The sequence below is a fragment of the Agelaius tricolor genome, unplaced genomic scaffold (assembly GCF_023055355.1).
Source record: "Agelaius tricolor isolate 1412-34295 unplaced genomic scaffold, bAgeTri1.0.p SCAF_19, whole genome shotgun sequence".
Classification (NCBI taxonomy): domain Eukaryota; kingdom Metazoa; phylum Chordata; class Aves; order Passeriformes; family Icteridae; genus Agelaius; species Agelaius tricolor.
The window spans coordinates 16,295,467-16,316,778 of NW_027269279.1; the positions used below are offsets into that span (position 1 = coordinate 16,295,467).

At 39.1% G+C, this 21,312-nt stretch overlaps 2 protein-coding genes across 5 annotated transcripts in view; one reads left to right on the forward strand and one right to left on the reverse strand.

Annotated features, from left to right (window-relative positions):
* LOC139598337 (transmembrane protein 204-like) overlaps positions 1 to 16,508 on the forward strand; it is a 63,877-nt gene extending 47,369 nt beyond the window's left edge. Inside the window, exons 2-3 of one of the 2 annotated variants that reach the window (XM_071444616.1) lie at positions 2,426 to 2,581; positions 14,343 to 16,508. In XM_071444616.1, coding sequence (XP_071300717.1) covers positions 2,426 to 2,581; positions 14,343 to 14,587 — 401 coding nt within the window. In that variant the 3' untranslated portion in view covers positions 14,588 to 16,508. Of the gene's footprint in view, positions 1 to 2,425; positions 2,582 to 14,342 lie in introns of those variants that run through there. The other variant, XM_071444611.1, reaches the window with a different exon arrangement.
* Positions 1 to 21,312, reverse strand: part of IFT140 (intraflagellar transport 140) — an 85,256-nt gene that overhangs the window by 27,542 nt on the left and 36,402 nt on the right. For all 3 annotated transcript variants that reach the window (XM_071444601.1, XM_071444600.1, XM_071444602.1), the window contains 3 exons: positions 20,967 to 21,114; positions 19,233 to 19,364; positions 16,803 to 16,999 (listed from right to left, as the gene is read on the reverse strand). In XM_071444601.1, coding sequence (XP_071300702.1) covers positions 16,803 to 16,999; positions 19,233 to 19,364; positions 20,967 to 21,114 — 477 coding nt within the window. The remainder of the gene's footprint in view (positions 1 to 16,802; positions 17,000 to 19,232; positions 19,365 to 20,966; positions 21,115 to 21,312) is intronic.

A 21,312-nucleotide genomic window follows, 5' to 3' on the forward strand; every position in this document is an offset into this window, starting at 1 on the left:
ATCAGAAATTAACTCAGTAGGAGAGGCCAAAAATACTTAGTATGTTACCGTCTTAACATTTTATTCAATGGAAAAAGTTTAATGGACTGTGGTTCTTAACTAACTCCTCAGATACAATACTATATTTTATTACATTTTAATTAAATAATGAGTTGTTACTTAGAACATGGGAAGCTGAAGACAGCCTGTGAGGGGTAAATAAAGGGTAAACACAAAAGTAGGTTAGACATCATGATTAACACAATTAAATTTACTCTTGTTTATATCAAGTTTTGTTTTCTGCATTTCCTAGCAGTCTCTCTGGAAGATCAGGAACCAATTTCTGATGGTCAGTGCATCCACCAAACTTAAAGCCTGTTAAAGCACTCCTAAAAAATCTGCTCCAGAGTCTTTGTCTAGTATATGCCAGCTTACACATAGTGCAACTTCTATTTCACAATAGCAATGACACATTAGCGAGCGATGTGGAACAATGATATTTGTAACTCCCACCTTATGCTAGAGAAGAAGGAAAAGGATAAAAACAGGGCATCCATCAGGTTAACAGGAAAAGCAGGAAAAAAGTCTGACTAAAAGTACCCAACTTTGCAGTTGATATAAGCCATTCAGTAGCCAGCTGGGAGACACATTTTAATCAGGTTTCTAGCCAAGACTGCGGATGTCCGTGTCTGTAATCATGGCTGCATTTGTTCTTTAATAGAGAATCACAGATTATCTCAGGTTGGAGGGGATCTACAAGGATCATTGTGTTCAGCTCCCTGTTGCTTGCAGGACTATCTTAAACTAAAACACTAGATCACTAAGAGCATCCTACACAAACCACAACTCTGGCAGCCTTGGAGACATGACCACTACCCTGGGGAGCTTATTCCACTGCCAACCACCCTCTGGGGGAAGAACCTTTTCCTAATAACCAACATAACTTTCTCCTAACACAGCTCCAGCCACTCCCTCAGGTCCTGGCACCAGACAACAGAGACCAGCACCTCCCCACTATGAGGAAGGTGCAGAATACAACAGGGTCACCCTTCAGCCTTCTCTTCTCCTGGCTGAACTGGCCAAATTATCTCAGCCACTCCTTGCGTGTCTTACCCTCGAGGCCTTTCATCATCCTGGTCACCAGGTCCTGGGCATACTGCCATCATTCAATGTCGTTTTTATTTTGAGTTTGTCATTTTCCCTGTCATGGTGTTCAGTACAGACTCTGGCCTACACACTTTCCTTTTCAGCTCAAGAAGATCCCTGCTCAGCCAGACCCTCCTTCTTTCCTGCTTGCATGACTCCCTATGCTTTAGAAGTGCTGGTTCCTGCACTATTAAGAGGTCACCATCTTGCCCACAAGTCTCTCTTTACAAATTGCACATCTCAGAGGGCACCTTTTTGAGTTGATCCTTCAGTCCCTGCACCCGAGGTTACTTTCAACATGCTTCAGAAACTTTGTGAATCTCTTTGTGTCTGTTGTATGATATTCCCTGTTGATGTCTGGAAACTTAAAATCACTCTTAAGGCCCAGGGGAGCTGATCTAGAGATATCCCTTAATTCCTTGTACTATAATTCATCAGTATCATTGTCCCGACCAGGTGCTCAATAGTAGACCTTCACAGTTAGATATATATGAAATATATATATATATATATATATATATATATATATATATATATTTAAACACACACACACACACATTCACACACCCTATTTTAAAAACTAGCTTTTTACCTGTACATACAGATTATGCCTTAACACCTCATTCAGAACTGCCAAGCCTTGATATCTTCATTTCAACCATCTCCCTCATTACACAGATGGAAATATAAGGATCTTTGCAGTGTATCCCAAAGACTAATAAATTATTAAAAAAGTAAAAATTAAGAATTCTCTCTACAATGCTTCTGTAAACCAGTAAGACCCAAGCATTAAAATCCACAGGATGTTTTTTAGGACAATACAGAGGGACTAGGGGAAAAAGAAATTCAGGGTTTTATTGGTTTGTTTTAGCAATGATTATCATTTTAGGGTCTTGAAAAACTATTTATGGTTCCATTTCACTCTGTGTCACACAAAAAAAACCAAAAAACAAACCATCAATCCTGCCCCAAACAACTCTGGCTATGAATTAAGTAGAATCTTCAGTAAAGAGAATTTCAGCACCACTAGTGGGCCATTTTGGGAAATTAGCTGCTTGTTCCATGCACTACTTATGGGATGCTGTGCAACTAAAGGAAGGAATCAATACATATTCTGAAGAAAATCCTTTCTTAATCAGACCACAAAAAAGGCAGTTACAACAAGGGACTGCTGGGAGAAGGGACTGCTGTCTAAGAATTGTTTTCTGTGGAATGACAAACTTTATACTCCTGCTCAGTCAGGATTTTCTTTTTCATCATTTTATATTATTGTAACTTTCTGCTGCTTCTGTTTTCCTAGTGCAGTTTGACATGATGCGTGCCTGCAACCTCATTGCCACGGTGGCTCTGACTGCTGGCCAGCTCCTCTTCGTCCTGGGGCTGATGGAGCTCCCCATCATCTCCCAGGATACCCAGTGGTGGGAGGAGGCCATAGCTGCTGTGTTCCAACTTGCCAGTAAGTCCACTTCTTACTACTGATGGAAAAGAGCTCAGTCTCTCTTAAACCCAGGTGGAAAAGTGTTTCTTACTTTGTAAATCTTTCAAGTGACAAAGAATAGCAAAAGGCTTATATCTAAAAGCAAGTTCATTGTCTCCAACAAGCTCTGTCCATGAGATTCTGCAGTACCTGAACAGAAGCTTTTAACTGGGATATATCATAATGAGCTTCTGGCAACCAAAAAAACCCCAAGCCTTTATTATTTCCTATGAAACCAGGAAGGCAAACATAAGAAACAAACTGGATACACAGTAATTCCACAATTTAGCAGGGCAAAATATACTCAAGGAACTCTAGAAAGCAGAGTGGATGGGCTGAGCAAATTTTTGAAGCCTTGTTGAAACAAGATTATTTTATTTTAGCTAACTGAATTTTACTCAATGACCACCAGCTGGATTTTGACAAACAGATACATCTGCAATCCAGCAAAGAAAGCCAAAGTCAATTCATACCACTGACTTCTATAAATAAAATTTCCACAGCAGTTCTCGTGGACTGTATACAGAACTGCACGAGGAAAAGAGGAAATAGGTTTATCACAATTCCATTTTGATAGCAGTGGCAACAAAGTGTAAACATTCTGCAATAACACCTTTCATTATTACATAAAGTAACTTCAGCATTCATTACAGTAAGAATCCAATCCTAGACGATATCCATGCAGGAAACTTATCATTAATGGAGTAACAATCAAGCTGATTACAAGATCAGATTAAAAATACAACATTTACATATATATAAATATATATATATATATATATATACACACACATATATACATATATACATATATATATACACACACATACATATATATTATTAATGCAAAGAATGTAAGGTTATAATAAAGCAACACCATTTTATTTAAAGTTTTAGTTTTGACTTTAACAACTCAAAATATTAAGAATGGCATAAAATTATGGAGACCTCAGGTTTTCGAAAACACAAGATCAGAATCTGGCCTAGGTGATTTAAGCAGTCTCATGGCAATAAAATAGTTAGGTTTTTTTTAGGTATACTAAGGATGAGGAACCTCAAATCCAGATGAGAGGAGGAGACTGCAGAGGTTGTGTAACCTTCAAAGCACCTGATCCATCTTCCAGGTGCAGCAAGTGCTTCAAGCACGAGACAGTGCTTCCAAAAGACAGATATAAACCTTGCCATAAAAGCCCTCCCTACAGCCCCTTTGTGTCTGTGTAACTGTGGATACCTTCTGGATAGTTCTCCCTGACTTTCAGCATGATGCCTGCTGTACTCTCCCATCCTCTCCAAACTTGATCTGTTTTTCCAGAGCGGAAATGCATTCTGGCGCTGTTTGGATGTGTTGTTTCATTGACAAACAGCACAGGGGACAGCCATGGGCCTTTCTTCTACCATGGCTGCTAATTTTAGACTGAGCTCTTTTTTTTTTGCCTTTTTTTTTTTTCCTGTGCTGGAGTCTGTTTTAAACACAGTCAGAGAGAGACTGAAGGGCGCCAGGATATCCCGACACAGGAGGAGGAAATGCCTGCTATTACCTGTTATGCAAGCTGAACCTTGAAATCCCTAGTGCTGGGAGGGGACATGGGAGAAAAGCCACAGTCAGAATGATTAACAAAACATTAATGAGAATGGCTGAAGAAGCTTTTGGATCAAGGAGTCTATGTCAATCTGCCTGCCTATGTTCAAAAGACGTGAAGGAATGGAGCTGCAGCCTGTGATGATATGAGGACAGACATTGAGCTGTATGAATCTGCAGAAATAACACAGTGATTATCCCTGCCCCATTCCCCAGCCTCCTTTGTAGTTATGCCACACTCTCCTTTACCATCATCAGATGGTTTTCTGCCTTGAAGTCATGATATTCATTTTACATCTCATTATCTCATTCTAACTTTCTGTTTAAACAAGTTCCTTCCTGATATCCAGAACAATCACCTGAAGTCTTCTAGAATGCATACTTTTGAAAAAAGTGGGAAGAAGTCACATCTGCATTAACCCGATATAAAATAAGACTTCTTGGAGACCTCCTTAGTTTTCCAGAAAAGTGTTACATCAACTGCTGATTCCTTGGGAATTTGCACTCACTAAACAGGAGTTTGCACTCACTAAACTCCCTGGACTGGGCACAGGGGATAGCATTTTAGACATTATAGATTATGTGTCTTTGAAATCGGACAAAACCCATGTGCAGTGAGAAAGCCCAGCAAATCCACTGCTCTGATGAAGGGCTGCTGCTGCATCTGGAGACTGAGTTCCTCATTGAAGGGGAAGACAGTGGCCACCACACGTCATATGAGCCACAGGTGATTTTCAGGCTCTGAGTCTCCACTCTGAGACAGTAACCTCTCAGTCATTCTCAAAGAAAAGGAGCAATATGGAGCAAAAACCTCAGAACAGTAAATATGACACTTGTATTTAAAAGCATTTGTCCCATGCAAACAATCCAAGAGAAACCCCTGCAAAGCTCTCTCCTGCTTCATTTGAGGAGTTAAAGCCAAGGTACCTTAGGTCAGACAGATCATTTGTGTGAGAAGGGCAGGTAATGTTTAAGAATGAACGAACTTAGATCTTATTAAACATTTCTGAAGCACTGGCTGTGAAACTTCTGTTTATATCACTTTCAAATGAAAGAACATGAGCACCAACCTTCTAGTTTTTCCTTTCAAAACCCAAATAATCTGAAGAATTGTTCTGCAGTTCCTCATCCTTTCAGTAATTTCAGAAATTATCTTGAATCATATTCCCTCTAATTCCAACTTCTCCTTGATCTCTACCTTTCATCCTGGAATATGCCAACAAGTGCTGAAGAGAACCACAGTGGTCACTGGTAGACTGAAATCTTGTGTTATGGGGAAGGTTCAACCCACAATTTTCTTGTTTTTACTCAACTGAAACTGTGTGGATTTCATTACACTTTCCCATGGCCTGAACAAAAGTCCTTGTCGGCTTAGAAAACTAAGAGTGCTAGGTATTATCTCCAAAGTCTATCACAAGCTCAAATCAATGATCTTGGATCCACCATAGAGCTTGCAGTGGCTCCAGACTCCACCACTTCCTCACTTCTGCCACCTGCACAAGCATTTGACAGTCATTCAAAAAAGGATGAACCTCTGACACAAAATCAAGCCTGGAGAAGCAAAGAAGAGAGGAAACAGCAATGCTGTCTGGGACAGCAATGGGATTCACACAGCTCCAAAGCTCCAGAGCCTCACACCTCCCTGTTAACAGGAAAGTGATCTGTTTGCTTTGGAAAAGGTTTCTAGTGAAAATAGAACCAGCGTTTTACATGGAATTTTGTGTCAACGCTCAGAAATTTTCCTCTAGAGGGTTTTGGGGTTTCTGTTTTTTTCCAAGGACCTGTTATAAACACCATGTGCTGAATATAGGATGGATAACAGCCAACAGAAGGGCTGTTGGAAAGGGAAATCCATACTAACAGTACAGGGAAGAAAGAGCACTTCAGAGGATATTGAATTACTACAAACATTAACCTCCCAGACAGGATCAGGCCTTAAGGGGCTCCAGCCAAGTCTTGATCTTGTCCAGTGATGATTATCACAGACTTTAGAGAGAAATATTAGAAACTTAATAGGAAAAATCTGGGATAGAATATCATTTACATTAGATCTCATCCTGGTTTCTGAATGTCCAAGACTGCAATAAGCCTGAATCATGATTAATATTTTGCCAGTCTGCTTTCAACATTAAATAACTTTAATACATAATATCCTGAAGATTAAAAAGTTTCATGTTCCCAGTGAGCCTGTCATTTACAGCCAAATAAATTAGTCTCATCTTTCCTAAATTTCAAGCATTGCATTCCAGCTTTGCCCAACATGTTTTTCTGATGAAAGTGTTTCACTCCAGACCCCTAATGCATCATGGAAAAGCTGAGCTCAGGTATACTCTAATTTCTGTGCTCTTAAAACTAAATCAGACAATTTTTTAATCTTCTCCAACCACTTTAGATTAGTTGATATCCAGAAAATGTCTATGTAGAAAAGAACAGCACAGCAGCCATTGGAAAACATGGCTGAAGATATTGCTGATAGCAGTGTGATCCTGAGTTCTGTATTACTTCCTTCCACCTTTTTGCTTCATGATACCCTCAAGCCCGATCTGTTCTAAGATGAACTCCATGGAACTGTAAACCTAAAACTTCCTGAAAATGAAGCAAGTAAATGAGATGCTCTAAGTAACCTAAAAATCTAAAAATCATAGCAAAAATAGAGAATCTGACTGCTTGATTTGTGCTAAATGTTTTCATTATTTGTCAATTTTATTTCACCCTCAGTGCCAAACTTCCCCATTGTTTATGCAGACCACAAATATCACAATAAAGTGATTTTGTTTTTGCACATTTGCAAAAGGAAGCACATTTGCAAATATCTAAAATCTAGATGTCTATATTATTTATTTTGTTGGAAATAGTTCCCAGGAGCAGCTGAACCAGCAAACTGGGAAGGATGGTAGCTCACAAGAAGTGTGGTGAACTCCTCATCTGGTATAGCTGCAGCAGGAAGAAGATCTGCCTGTATTCTTTAAGGCTAAACTCTGATAAGAGCAGCAGGCAGGTTCTTGTAGCATCTCAATGTCAAGGGCACATATTCTGATCAGAAATATGGTAAAAAATTTTATTAACAGATATAATTTGGATATTAACAAATATAATTTGGATAGGCAAGCATAAGGAACATGTACTGCAGAGGAAAGTGTGTGAGACGGGAAGTATCTCAACACAAATATTCACTTTATTGCTTATGAACATGCACATTATATATATATATGGAGGTGTCTCCTAAAACTGTTTCAAACCCAGTTGCCTTGCTGGATCAAATTACGCAGCTCTTACCCTCTGATGTATCCAGAGAAGAACAGAGCACTTGAACAATAAAAGCAGAAAATGATGCTGAAATGTCCAAAAATATCACCTGTCAATAACTACTTCTCTCTGCACAGGCTATTTTTCTCAGGCTGACCCCACCTGCAGCTCTGGGATCCTCAGCATGAGACAGACAAGGACCTATTAGAGTGGGCCCAGAGGAGGCGATACAGATGCTCCAAGGGTTGGAGCACCTCTGCTCTGGAGCCAGGCTGGGAGAGCTGGGGGTGCTCACCTGGAGAGGAGAAGGTTCTGGGGAAAACGTATTGTGGCTTTTCAGTACATAAAGGGTGCTTAACAAAAGACAGAAAGTGACTTTTTACATGGACAGACAGCAATGACAAGGGGAATGGATTTAAGCTGGAAAGGGGAAGATTTAGATTAAATGCTAGGAAGAAAGTCTTCCCTGTGAGAGTGGAGAGGCCCTGGCACAGATTGCCCAGAGAAGCTGTGGCTGCCCCTGGATCCCTGGAAGTGTCCAGTGCCAGGCTGAGTGGGGCTTGGAGCTACTTGGGATAGTGGAAGGTGTTCCTGCCTTCTGGCAAGAGGATTGGCAAGAGATGGTTTTAAAAGATTCCTCTCAACCCAAAACATTCCATGGTTCTGATTCCAGACAGGAGCCCATAGCTGTGCCTGATATGAGGCCTACTACATTAAAGCAGAGCTTTAATTGGCTCCAGCTGCCTCAGAACCCAAGAGGCCAAGCAATGCTAACAGTTGATATCAAGTGTGAGAGTCTGCACATTCCTCCTTATTTAGACAGCTGCCCAAGAGGAATTCTGCCTAGTTCACTGGGAATACTTTTCACCATTCCATTCAAAGACTGGCATAATTTCTAAGGAAACCTCCAAAAAGTAACAAACAAAAGCAATTCACTGTTAATAGACCTAAACTGGTTAAAGATTTCCAACATAAGGTAGGATTCACTGCCTTACACTATCTACATCTCCCATCAGGTTAAAGACAAGGACTGACAAACTCAAAGAACACAAGTGGAAAGCCCTTGTAATTCAGAAAAGTGAGCAACAAAAGGGTCTTAGCGCCCCTGAGAAGCTGTGCTACTCACATGTTTAATTCTAAGATGTTACATGCTACCAAAATCTTTGGAAGGAAATTTTAAATTAGAACTAAACAAAACAAAAACCAAAAAAACCCAACCTCAAACAAATTATTGTACTTAATGTACAACTGAAACCTCAAAGGTCACTTGACTCTAATAGTCACACTCTAATTCCCTGTGCCATTAGAAACCAAAGCATCATCCTACCTGGTGCTACAATGAAGAGCACATGACTATTCCAGACACCCCATATTTGCCTTCAACTATAAAAACTTCTTTTGTGCAAAGCTGATACAAGAAAAGGTATTTATAAATAATTTGCATAAGTCCTATAGGAATCACTTTGTGAATCTGTCTCCTGCTGATAAATACAGCTGAGCTCCTACAGATAGCCCATTCAGGCACATGACTCATCACATCTAAAAGAGTCGCTGTGAAACTTGGTGGGGTACACAGAAAAGGAGTGAAATATTTCCCTTCTCTGTTTGCAGTTCTGCACAAGTGTGGGTGGTGTATTCTCAACACTCTGGCTGCTCTATTTTCCTCCTTCTCCCTTTTCTTGACAGCAAAAGTCATCCTCCAGGACAAGCTGTAAAGAGGAGGATTATAAGTCCCAATATAGACTTTCTGGTAAACTAGGAAAAACAATGTGTATTTCTTCAAATGCACTGTCAGTATACTAATAAAAAGGAAGAGTAAGAATACAGGGGCGTCAGAAAAAAAACCCAACAATCACAGAAATAAAAATTGACTATTAGAGTTCTGCCTCAAACAGGAAATCCAGCATACAGTTCTGAAATGTAAGTTCAAAAAGTAACATTCTCCTAACCCACCCCCACTACCAGTCAATACTGTTCCAACCAAAAGTCTTCTGAGTGACTTCGTTATCTGTTTCCTTCCCCAGCGGAAAAGCCACCCCCCTCCCAGCTTGTTTTGCTGCAGATGGGAAACAACTAGAGATAAACAGCAGTTCAATGGGAAAAAAAAGCACTTCAATCTCATCAGGATTTTTAGTGAAGTTGTGGCCTCTGCGCAGTCTTGCGACAATATACAATAAAATTATCTGAAATTGATTTATGTATTTAAATTAATTCAGGGAAATTGAGCCATGCATCTCAAAGTCCTGTCATCACTACAAAACAGAAAAGAAACAAAATCAGATTAAAATGTTCAATATTTTCATAAATAAATTTAAAGAAATATATCCCTTCTACACCCCTTGTCAACCTGTATTTCACACTGCTAGCTCAGGAATCCTGATGGCAAAGAGAGCAATTTTCTGGTTATTTTTAGTAGAGCTATTTATGGGAAATAGTCTGAGAAGCCAGCTGTTTTCCTCTAAGTGTTTTATTGGAATACTGAAACTGAATTCAGACATTGTTACAAATATCTATCTAAATGGGAAAATCACCACAGTAAGCTTTGGAGACTATTCTTACAACAAGGTTAATTTTTATAGGGATACTTATAACTATTATATGGCACAAATACGTGAACTGCACATATTTTTGCCCAGTCATTTAGAGGACAGAGTACATGTTCCACCCCAGTTCTTGCCTAGTGTACAAGAAGACAAGACTCTTCTAAGGGCAAGGAGAACATATGTAGCACATTGGAACACTTTGCTTCAAAAAGTCCAAGTTTGATTAAGCTGTTACAGACAAAATCCATTCAAGCAAACCTTGGGGTTTTCACACATCATCATCTTCACAAAAGCAGCATTCATCAAAATTTGAAATGCACCATCCTATGCAAATTCAGTTTTTTGGATTATTACGATTTCTTCAGCCTTTGCTCTGGAGTTCCTACATTTATAATTTACACATCAAGCCATGCTAATATGAAATAAGAATGCCGGAAAATAACTTTCTCAGTTACATTTCTATTCTGGAGTTCTGTGACTCTTGCAGAACTGTGAAACTAATTGTATAAACTCTACAGTAAAGTGCTTCCACCTCTGTTGCCTCTGTCATGTGTTTGTCTGTTCTTAATGTCAGTTCCTCTCTAAACTACAGCAAAGGATCTGAAGCAGAATACACATTTTCACTCAAGAGCTCTGGCAACTGGCTCCTGTGATCTGTCAGTTCGAGGAGCTCTCAAACCCAGTCCCTCTACCTCACTCAGCCATTAGCACAGAACTGGGAAAGGACATAAACCCTCTTGCATGACTGGCTGCTCCTCTGAGCAGGGATCAGGCAAAGGGCTTGTGAAGGAAAATAGTCCTTCTAGAAAAAATAGTTTTATCTGGGGACCTGGAAGGAAGCCTTAGTGCTTTTCCCTGGTAGATAACTGCTCCATCAGATAGAACACGGAGATGTTAAGCCATTTAGGACAGTAATTTGCCATAAGTAATACAAAAGCAAGAAAGACAAAGTGAAATAATTTCATTAAAAGCCGGGTATTTGGAAAAATTTTAAATATTGAAAATATTCCTACAGTGGGAATTAAGCTGCAAGACACAACATAGCATCAGGTTTACTCTGTGTAACTGGTATTCCTGAACCCATGTCTCTCTGCCAAGAGAGCCTCAAAAAATACTGCAAGATAGTGGGAAGTAGGCACTTATTAATATTTATAACTGTGCCTTAGAGGCACCTGTGAGTGGTCACCGGTCCAAACAGCTCCTGCTCAAAATTCCACCTGCTTAAGGTTTTATGATTTTCTTCACACTTAAAAAAAAAAAAAAAAAACAAAAAAACGCTTTATGGATTCCCTGTGAAAGTGTGCATGAATTTAAAATAAGTTCTGAAAGGAAAACTGAAAAGGAAAACTGATTACATAAAGCCTTCTCATGTGCCAAACTAAGTAAGATGGGTTTCTTGATTTATATCAATACCCTCCTTCCTGCCAATTTTAAACCACAAGAAGATGAAGCTGGTCAACTCAGCTGCAGGAGGTGCAAGCATCGCCTTTCCTCTTGATTTCCTATCTTCATAAGAAAATGGCTATCTATCATCCATTGAACAATGGATTAGAAAGCACTATCAGCATGTATCATCCTTATAAGACCTAAAGGAAGATGTAGACATCCAAATTCTTTATAAGCATATCACAACTAGCATGCTCTGCTCCCAATACTCTGAAATACAAAATAAACACAGGAAGTTGTATCATCCTGGTTCCACAGATGGGGAACCAAGCCATCTCAGAGGAAAGTTTAAAAGACCTGATGTCACTCACAAAACAGAACCTAATCTCCCACTCTCTTCTCTACCATGTGCTTCAGGACAAACTGAACTTGGAGACTGACACTGGAAATGAAGGGAAAGTATTTTATTTGCAACAGCAAACCATTATTGTATGGATCAGTGATTTCTACAACTCAATGCACTTCACATGGCCATATTCTCTCCAAATAAAACTTGTTTATTTATAACTAAGCTGAACCATAAAATAACTACCAGATTTACTGACAAAACCAAGGAGCGACTGTGTCCTTACAACTGTATCAACAACCTAAAACCCATCCACGGTACATTAGGCTTTTTTAACATCAGAGTGGGGAAAGAGCAGTAAAGAGCTACTCCTCCCATAAGAACCTATTTCTCCTTATCTGTCCTCAGAGAGAGAAGTGCTTCACTCCAAACCCTCTCTGGACATGCCAGCAACTGTTACAAAGCACCTTCTAGGTAGACACAAGAGAACCAAGGATGCCAGACAGCTCCTGAAGGAATATTCATTCAGTGTTTGTATTATGAGGAGGCGGATTCAGCCTTCATTTTACTGACTCTCAGAATAGTACAAGTGTCACACCTTTAGGTAATGATTGATTTTTTTCCTCCTACTTGTATGTCATTTCCCTCTTCTGTGTGTTTATCTGTAAACAACTTGTGTCTTTTCCCTCTTCTGTGTTTTTTATCTGTATGCAACTTGTGTCTTTTCCATCTTCACTGCATTACTAGCACTCTTTGAAGAAAAAAACTTGATACAATGCACACTCAGGATGTGCTCTTTCATGGAAAATCAAGGACCAGGGCCAGGGGTCACACGATTGCCATGTATCCATGGGGACAGTGTTTGCAGTCACAGGCACTGTGGCTAACTGAGAAAAAAGCATGCAGCAACTGGGACTTGCTCTTGACTTCTCCTTGCCCATGAACTTTGGAAGATGGTGTCCAGATATGTTCTGGCAGTTCATGGATATTTATTTATTCCAGTCTTCCTTCATTAATGGGTCATTTTGGCAGTGACATTCCTTTGTTATGGTGGCAGTTAAGAAAGTGTGTAGGATAGCAAAGAGAAATTTTTTTTTGGTTAGTGAGGCATATTTGTCTCTTTTTGTTTGTTTCAATATGATTACATCCATGAATTTATTTTAAAAAGCTGAAAAGTAGTTTTGTTTGACAGTAGGTACAGAAAGAAAGACTAGGCTGGAGCCCCTCTGCTCCAGAGCCAGGCTGGGAAAGCTGAGAATGTTCAGCCTTGAGAAGAGGAGAAGGCTCCAGGGAGACCACAGAGCCTCTTCCAGTGCCTAAAGGGGCTCCAGGAGAGCTGGTGAGGGACTGGGGACAAGGGATGGAGCGACAGGACAAGGGAATGGCTTCAAACTGTCAGAGAGCAGGTTTAGATGAAAAATTAGGAAGAAAGTCTTCCCTGTGAGGGTGGGCAGGCTCTGGCACAGGGTGCCCAGAGATGTGGCTGCCCCATCCCTGGCTGTGTCCAAGGGCAGGTTGGACAGGCCTTGGGGAAACTTGGGATAGTGGGAGGTGTCCCTGTCCATGGCAGAGGGTGGAATGCAATGAGTTTTAAGGTTCCTTCCAACCCAAACCATCTTGGGATTGTATGGTTCTCTGATAATACAATAAACAGAGGGCAGAAAAGTAATCATGTGGTTATCAATGCATTCTTCAAGGAATGGGCAGGTGTAACATAAAAAAGGAGGTGTAAAGGGATGCAGATTGCCCCTTGATCTAACATGGGTCTCCTGCATAACTAGAACAGTTACACAACCTCACTTCTGAAATAACATTACTATTATTCATCAGTAATGTAACCACCAAAGAGATTGAGATTTTTTTCTTTTTTTTTAGTTGGTTTTTTTTTTTTTTTTGCAAATCACTTTGTGACATCTGAATGGAAATGCTAGACAAGTGCACTGTTATTACTCTAATATTACCTACCTTTTAGGGAACTTAGTACTGTGCTTAAAGTTATGAGGACAATAGAAATTTTGCCTTCAAGAGCTTCTGGAAGCATGACATTACTACTGTCTCATAATAACCTTTTTCCAGCAGGAAAAAGTAGGACCACAAAGTTCCATTTATTTCACCTTCCCTTTTTTAAGTTTCTATACAATGCTTTTTATTATTTCTGTAAGATATTTAGCTATTCATCATCTTTGCAGTTTACATAGTTGCCTGCCTTAATAAACATTTTAAATTTCAGAATAAGAGTACATACTGTGAAAAAAAAATATTTTGAAATTATTATTATTATCATCATTAATACAGCTGTTTTCTCTTTTGGCAATGGAAGGAAGAAAAAGGACATCTGTGTAAGTGATTCAAATGATTGGGAGAAAAAACCCAAGGTGAAATACAAGTGGGTGTAGGAAATTTTAATTAGAGTGAACAGATTAAAACTTAATATTGAGCCTCTGTTTAAGGCACTCTCTTTGAATGTATCATGAGGCCCAAATATGCCTTCAAAAACACATCCAGCACATCAAAATAGGGATGGAAAGGCTCTACGGACTTATGAGTGAGTCTGTAAATGTTGAGATTCTATGGCATTTTGCCACTACAGAAATTCAAGAGAATAACTCATTAAAAATAACTCTGCCATTCTGTTTGCAGGTTTTGTTCTGGTTATCGGACTGGTGACGTTCTACCGTATCGGACCATACACCAACCTCTCATGGTCCTGCTACCTGAACATCGGAGCCTGCCTCTTGGCCACCCTGGCAGCTGCCATTCTCATCTGGAACATCCTGCACAGGCGTGAGGACTGCATGGCGCCCCGGGTCATCGTCATCAGCCGCACCCTGACCGCTCGCTTTCGCCAGGGCTTGGAAAATGACTATGTTGAGTCACCATGCTGAAAGAGCACACTTGAAAGGTGACAGATGTCCAAGGAGATCTGCATTGGAGTTATTTTCTATAAATATATGCTATAATTTAAGGGTTGAAAGACATCACAATGTTCACTTGTGTGGGCAGAGGCCCTCAATCATTATTCAGATGGGCTCCATCTATATACATATGTATAAAACACATAATTTTATATATATATATATATATATAAAAATATATAATTATATAAAATATTATATTGCACTCTCCTTCTGCTGTACAGCACAGAATTGTTGCGTTGGCTGCATGGCAGCAGGGTCAGCCAGAAAGATACCAAGTGTGTGCAATGAGAATACAGGAAAGAGGGAACCAAACACAATTTCTCTGTCTGCATCAAGTTCTTCTGCTCCTTAAAAATAAAACAAAAAGCTATAGGAGACCAATGACAATAGCTTGGGAGTTAACAGGCAATCTGTGAAAGCAGAAAACTCACTATAGATTAAGTGATGGGTTTAAAAGCTGTCTAAATTTCATGACTTCTAGTCCTTCTATTCACCTCTCTACAAGGAATGGATTCTCATTAGCTGCAACACCTGCTCCCAGTCCCAGAACAGACCAGAGAGTAAAAAGCAAAAGCAACTCTAACTATTCTCATGTAAGGAAAGGGATTGCAGAAGAATTAAGTTGCATTTTTTTCAGACATTTCTTTTGTATCCTGAGACACAGGTCTGCTAGTGTCCTATGTGTAGACAGACATTAAAAATGAGAAGGGTACACAGCTAGAACAGGCCACACATGCTGCTGAAAAAATGTTTCAGTATTACATTGAGGGAAAATGTCCACAGGAGGCTACCAGAACTCCCTAAGAATCAGATATGTGATTAAAATACATTGTTGGGAATAATTACAAGAAAGAAATATTCCAGCCCAAATTGGTTTATTTTCTCTCCAGCTAGTTATAACATTTGCAGTAGCATTAGAATGCTATGACAGGACACCAGCTCTGCCCAGCAATGCTCAGAGTCACATAACATAAGGAATATTGGAGAAGAGAGCTGCCACTCAAGCACCCAGACTGGAGAATAAGACAAATATACAGGACTTCAGGACTTTGAGATTTAAAAACAACCTGCCTGATAACTTAATATGATAATGAAGTGAAAAATTAATGCCTTTAGAATTAGGTATAGTGTTTATAAGCCTTACCCTGAGAAGCACATGGCCTCACAAAAGTCATATGCATATAATTTTCAGAAAGAAAAACAACACGTCAAAAACTATTATGCAGGAATATATGGGATAAAGGAACCTGAGGCAATGACAGGTGTCAGAATGCTGCTCTAAGCAAAATTAGTGATAGGTTTCAAGGACCATGAGCCGTGAGTGTTACAAATTCCTCAGGACTATTGTGTTGCTGCCAGCTGAGTACACTGCTTTGCTTCTTTATCACTATTACTACACTTTGTTAAAATGTGATCATCAAGCTGGCTCTTGAGTTCTGTTCTGCACTCAGTTTGGATGTGATAAGAAACTCAACCCCAACTGCTGCTTTGCACCATGTTCCAAATGAGCAACACTCCACAGAGACTGATGCTCTAGAACAACTGCACTGCTCTAGACTGTCAGGGGAAATACCATAAAGCTGACAAAGAGTTTCTTCTAGCAGTAGGTTTGTAAAAACCAACTAAGATTAGTATTCACCTGTCTGCATTGATTTTCTGGGAAAAAAAAAAGAATTCCAGAAATAATATGTTATGATTAAATGCAGTGGTTTTTAAAATAAAATATTGGACTATTTAAGAGACATTATATTATTTCCTCTAATATTGCAATATCCATATTATAATAATGTACATGTGAATTTAAAAATCGGCTATGTGGTTGGTAAATCTGTAACACTCAGTATTGGTGTGATTATTTTAGATGTATAAATAAAATTGTGAAGGTTCATTTTCTTCTAGTGATGACATTTTTGCTATTCAGACACAGCATAAGGTTGCAGGTTATCAGTAATTCTTTCTTTTTTAGCAAAAAATAACCCACAATGTATTATAGACAAAGAATGAGCAGAGAATGCTTAGAATGTCTGTGAGATAAAGATGTTTCATCTGGTTAAAAATGAAAGGGAGAATGAAATCAGAGAGGGAAAAGGTAAGGAGGATCTAGGAGGATTTACACTTCATACAAACTTTTAACAAAAATAAACTGCACCCATGAAGAAATAGATGCAAATAGTTCTGATACCTTTTTATCAGTTTGATGGATTTGAAGGCCTCATCCATGTCTCCAGCAGTGAGATAGTAGCTGAAGTTCAGCATGGCATCCTGGGTGGTCTTATCACAATCTCCCAATCCAGTGAAATCTCTCATGGGTCTTCTTGCAGCCATCTGAGAGACTGTTCCTGAGCCAGACTCTGATGCTCCCTTCTCAGCTTCTCCCAGCTAAAAAGAGAAGGTTGTCACATACGTATCAAGCACGTTGACACTTACTCCTTTGTACATGGAATTATTGCATTATTCCCACTGCAGTCTAAGTTTTTTATATCTGCAGGACCATAATCAATAGCATCAATAGTTGGGAAGTTTCAGAGCTTTCTAGAAAATGCCACAAAATATGGAATATCATAGAAGAGATTAGCATATTGCAGGGAACAATCACAGCATGTTAGTGATCACTGGAGACTGGTAATATACCACAGAAAGGTAACCTCCATTCATTATTATTTTTATATATAGAAACATGTATATTAATATTACTACTATTATAATAGCAACTGTTAAGTTCCCAAATTTCTGAAGATTTCAGATAAGCATCTCTCTCCAAGTTTAGTCTCTTCTCAAATATTAGTCGGCTGTTCTGAAAGTTAACTATACAGACCAAATTCTTCTATCCTTGCCTTCATGTAAATCTTATGAATACTGAACTTTAGGTTCAAACCCTTCCCCTTACAATTGGCAGTTCTAAAGCTTCAGGGGTACTTTCCCCACCCACTGAAAGGCAACTCAAAGCAATTCAATCATTATGCAGAAAACCAATAAAGTCTCAATCCTCAATGTCAAATGATCTGTCTGGAGTGTAACAAGGAAACTTTCCCAAGCCAGGCACAGAGGAAGATCATCTGAGTCATGAAGGATGCCAAAGTCCATGTACACTCTACCCTAATCGGATAGTTACATAAGATAACAAAATTTTAAGGTATACAGAAGCTAATAAAAGTTGTATTATATTATAATACAATGGAAGTGCTGGGTAAAGTAAAAGACAGAAATCAAAAGCGCAAATCTGTTTGACTAGAACTTGAGGAATTTCTGGAACCAGGACAGTAAAGACATTATGGTGAACAAGGAGAAACCCTGGAATGAAACCTGGGCAACAAGGCTTGTTGTATCAACTTGATTTACTGTATTTACAGCAGACTCTGCTCTTTTACTAAATTAGGTTTCCCAAATGAATACAAGTGATGTAAAAAGTGACATCATCAGAAAGAGACAACCACCTACCAAGAAAATGGAAGCAAGAGAGGAGCAGAGGATGAAGGAAGAGCACCAAAGCAATGCAGATACTTACAGGTTTATAGATACATCCCCTTCGAAAACACAACTAATGGCAGCAACAATCCATACAAAGTCAAAAAAAAAAGAAACAATATCAAAGTAAAATAGCATGAGACATGATGGAGAAATGTTAAAAAGAAAGATTGGAAAATGCAGCATACCACATTTGATCCTTCAATTTAAAGGAAAAAGGAAAGTAAAACACAGTATAACACTAAAAGCTCAGTCTGCACAGGAAGATTGACAACAGACAGTGCTTTGAAGAAAATCAATTGCAAAGTGCTGTTCTGAATCTGAACATACTAAGTAGATACATTCTCCCTGTCTAACAGTGCTCCCAAACTACACAAGTAGAGATTAGAAAATCTCCTTAATATTAATTTCCCGTAGATTTTACAAAACTAAATACATTAGTATAGTAAATGGGCTCTGTTGGACTCCCCCTACAAGACAGGAACAGAGCAAATCCTCATCCTAAGAAGCACCAGGAAACTCAGGTCAGAACTTCACCAGAAACCAATTTGTAGGTGAAAGGCTGCAGCTCGCCTAGTATGCATGGAATTATGTAGGGTATTATTTACCTGAGATGCAAACAATTTTGGATTGAAATCAAGTTTTAGAATTGAGCCTGCATTCTTGGCATTTGCAGCACACAGGCACTTGTTGATGGTGCAAGATGACTATTCTTGCTCTCTTAGGTATTCCTGCAAGGAAGTAGGATGCTTCTGCCAAAGCCAGTATGATATGTCCTGTCATATGGCCTAAATAAATCTCACACACACACCCCTCTTGTACTTGCAATAAAAACAGTGACTAGATAAAGCAGAGTTTTTTCCACATCCCTTTTTCAATTGCATTACCTGGTAATTCCTGTTTCTTGTACACTTGTACATCACATTCAGTTTACAATACCCATAAAAAACCATCTCACTACAAATTCCACAATTCTGTTAAGTTCATCTGCATCAGAATTATCTTTATGCCATTTCTACATGTGATGCATCCCCTGCCATTGGAATAGCTCTACCTACCCCAGACTCAATTTGGTTAAATTTGATCCCTGTACAGTGGAAAGTCTGAATTTTTGGGAAGGGAAAGAATTCTTAAGAGATTACCTCACCTTTTTTGCAAAGTAATAATGTGGCACCTCTATGCCGAGAAGAAGCTGGTAGGATGAAGGCAATGGAAAGCTGTCCTGCAGCAAAAGGCCATGCTCTTCAGTGCTGAAGAATGATATAATCCAAACATCCATCTGGAAAGGGAAGTGAAGCACTATTTTATTTTTATGCTGCAATATCCTTCTTTTTGTTTTTATTTTCCATATTCACTTGGCAGAAGCTTCTCTTGAGAATAGTATGACCTCTACATTCAGACACACAGCTGCTGGGAGGGCAGATCCACACTCTTCCTCCCTGCAGCAAGCAGCCAGCACCTCGCTCTGCATTCCAGACTGCTCCTCCTGCACAGGGACCTCCACCTCTGCCTCTGCAACCAGCTTCACCCACCAGAAAGAGAAATGCCCCTGGCACAGATGGCTGCTTCAGGCATCTCTCTGAGAGATCTGGCTCAGGGCAAAGAAACAGAATCACAGAATAAGAGAATCACAGAATGGTTGGGGTTGGAAGGGGCCGTAAAAACTTTTTTTTTTTTTAAACATTATATTATTCCCATTGTAAGTTTATCAGCTCACTGACTGCTTTGAGTTCCCAGGAAATATATCATCCATGCAAAAATAGTTCCTCTAACAGTTTAAGTATTGACCTGAGTCAAGTTAAAATAACATTTATTTCCAGCAGAAGTTAATCAGACTTGTCATTTACTAAGGCATAAGCAGACAGTAAAATGTTTTGTTGAATAAGGGGCAAGAAGTTGCATTCCTTTTATATCTTTTTTTCAACTTTACTTAGAAGCCAAGCATTTTAAAGTTTTTTACTTGAGTAATATTAGGTTCAATTGTTCTTCTCTTTGCTAGAAGACCCTAGCCAGGCCTTTTGAGACATCCATATCCCTATCCCATTTCTCCTTTTTACTTTGATCTTTTCATGATTCTTCTAGGGTCATTTTAACCAACAAAAGACAAAAAGAGCTTTCTATACCTAATTTTATAAGATTAGTTAAAATAAGGCACAATTAAAAAACTTGAGATTAAAATGGATGTGTCAAACCAATGCAATGTTTATGCAGGATAGGCAGTTCTGTACAAAGTGGTAAGGAGCACTACAAGTAGAATAGCAGGGGAAGAAAGGAAGAATTGTTTGTATGATGAAAGAAATCTTTGATTAGATAATTGGTGATGAATAAAAATGAAATTTTTTTCTAATGTAAAAAAGACCATAACAGATAATTTGGGAAGTCCATAAAAATGCACAATATCTCTCCAGAAAAGCAGAAGATGGGAGGGACTGGGTAGAAGAGCGTATTTCTCTGTTCACCTCAACAGTAGTGTCCCTGTTAATCTATCAAGTTAATTCTTGCTGCTAAAAGTGTACTCAAGATAAAAAAATCAGCAATTTTTTAAATTACAAACTTCTAGATTATCCATCCACCCAATAATGTCACCTGAAAAACTGCAGTCCAGATAGAAGCTTGCATTATGGTCATTCCCAAAATTCTATCACAGCTAAAGAAATCCCCTTTTTTCTTCTTCACTGTATGCAAGCTTGGCCTAAGCCATAGAGCTGCCATAGAGGGACTGCCCCAAGCACAGACAGCAAACACAGGGGTCACTACTCATTTTTGCATGTAGTAATATGTACTACCCATTCCTATATCTTTAATGAAGCACAAAGGATTTACTACTTGGACAGGGAGAACTCCATGTAAAAAAAGATAAAACAAATAAAAAAGACCATACTGTGCCCTCAGCCTGGATTTTCTTTTGGTCTGGAGATTGGAGGCCTTTTTCAGGAATTGCTTCACATACAAAAAGTCTTGGTTCACTCTGGTCCCAGAAATGGCAAGCAGGGATGTGACTGTGCAACTCTGGATACTCCACTACAAACCTACCAAGAGACAAGAAAAAATGTAGAAAGGGAGACAAAGTAATTCCAGCCCATTCATTGCATGAGTGTAAATAAAGCCAAGGGATCATTCTCAGTTATTTACACTCTGTATTAGAACATTAACCAGATACATTTTCCTGACTCCTAACATTTTACACATGGCAACGACACTTCTAGTTTGGTCTGTTACACTGAGAG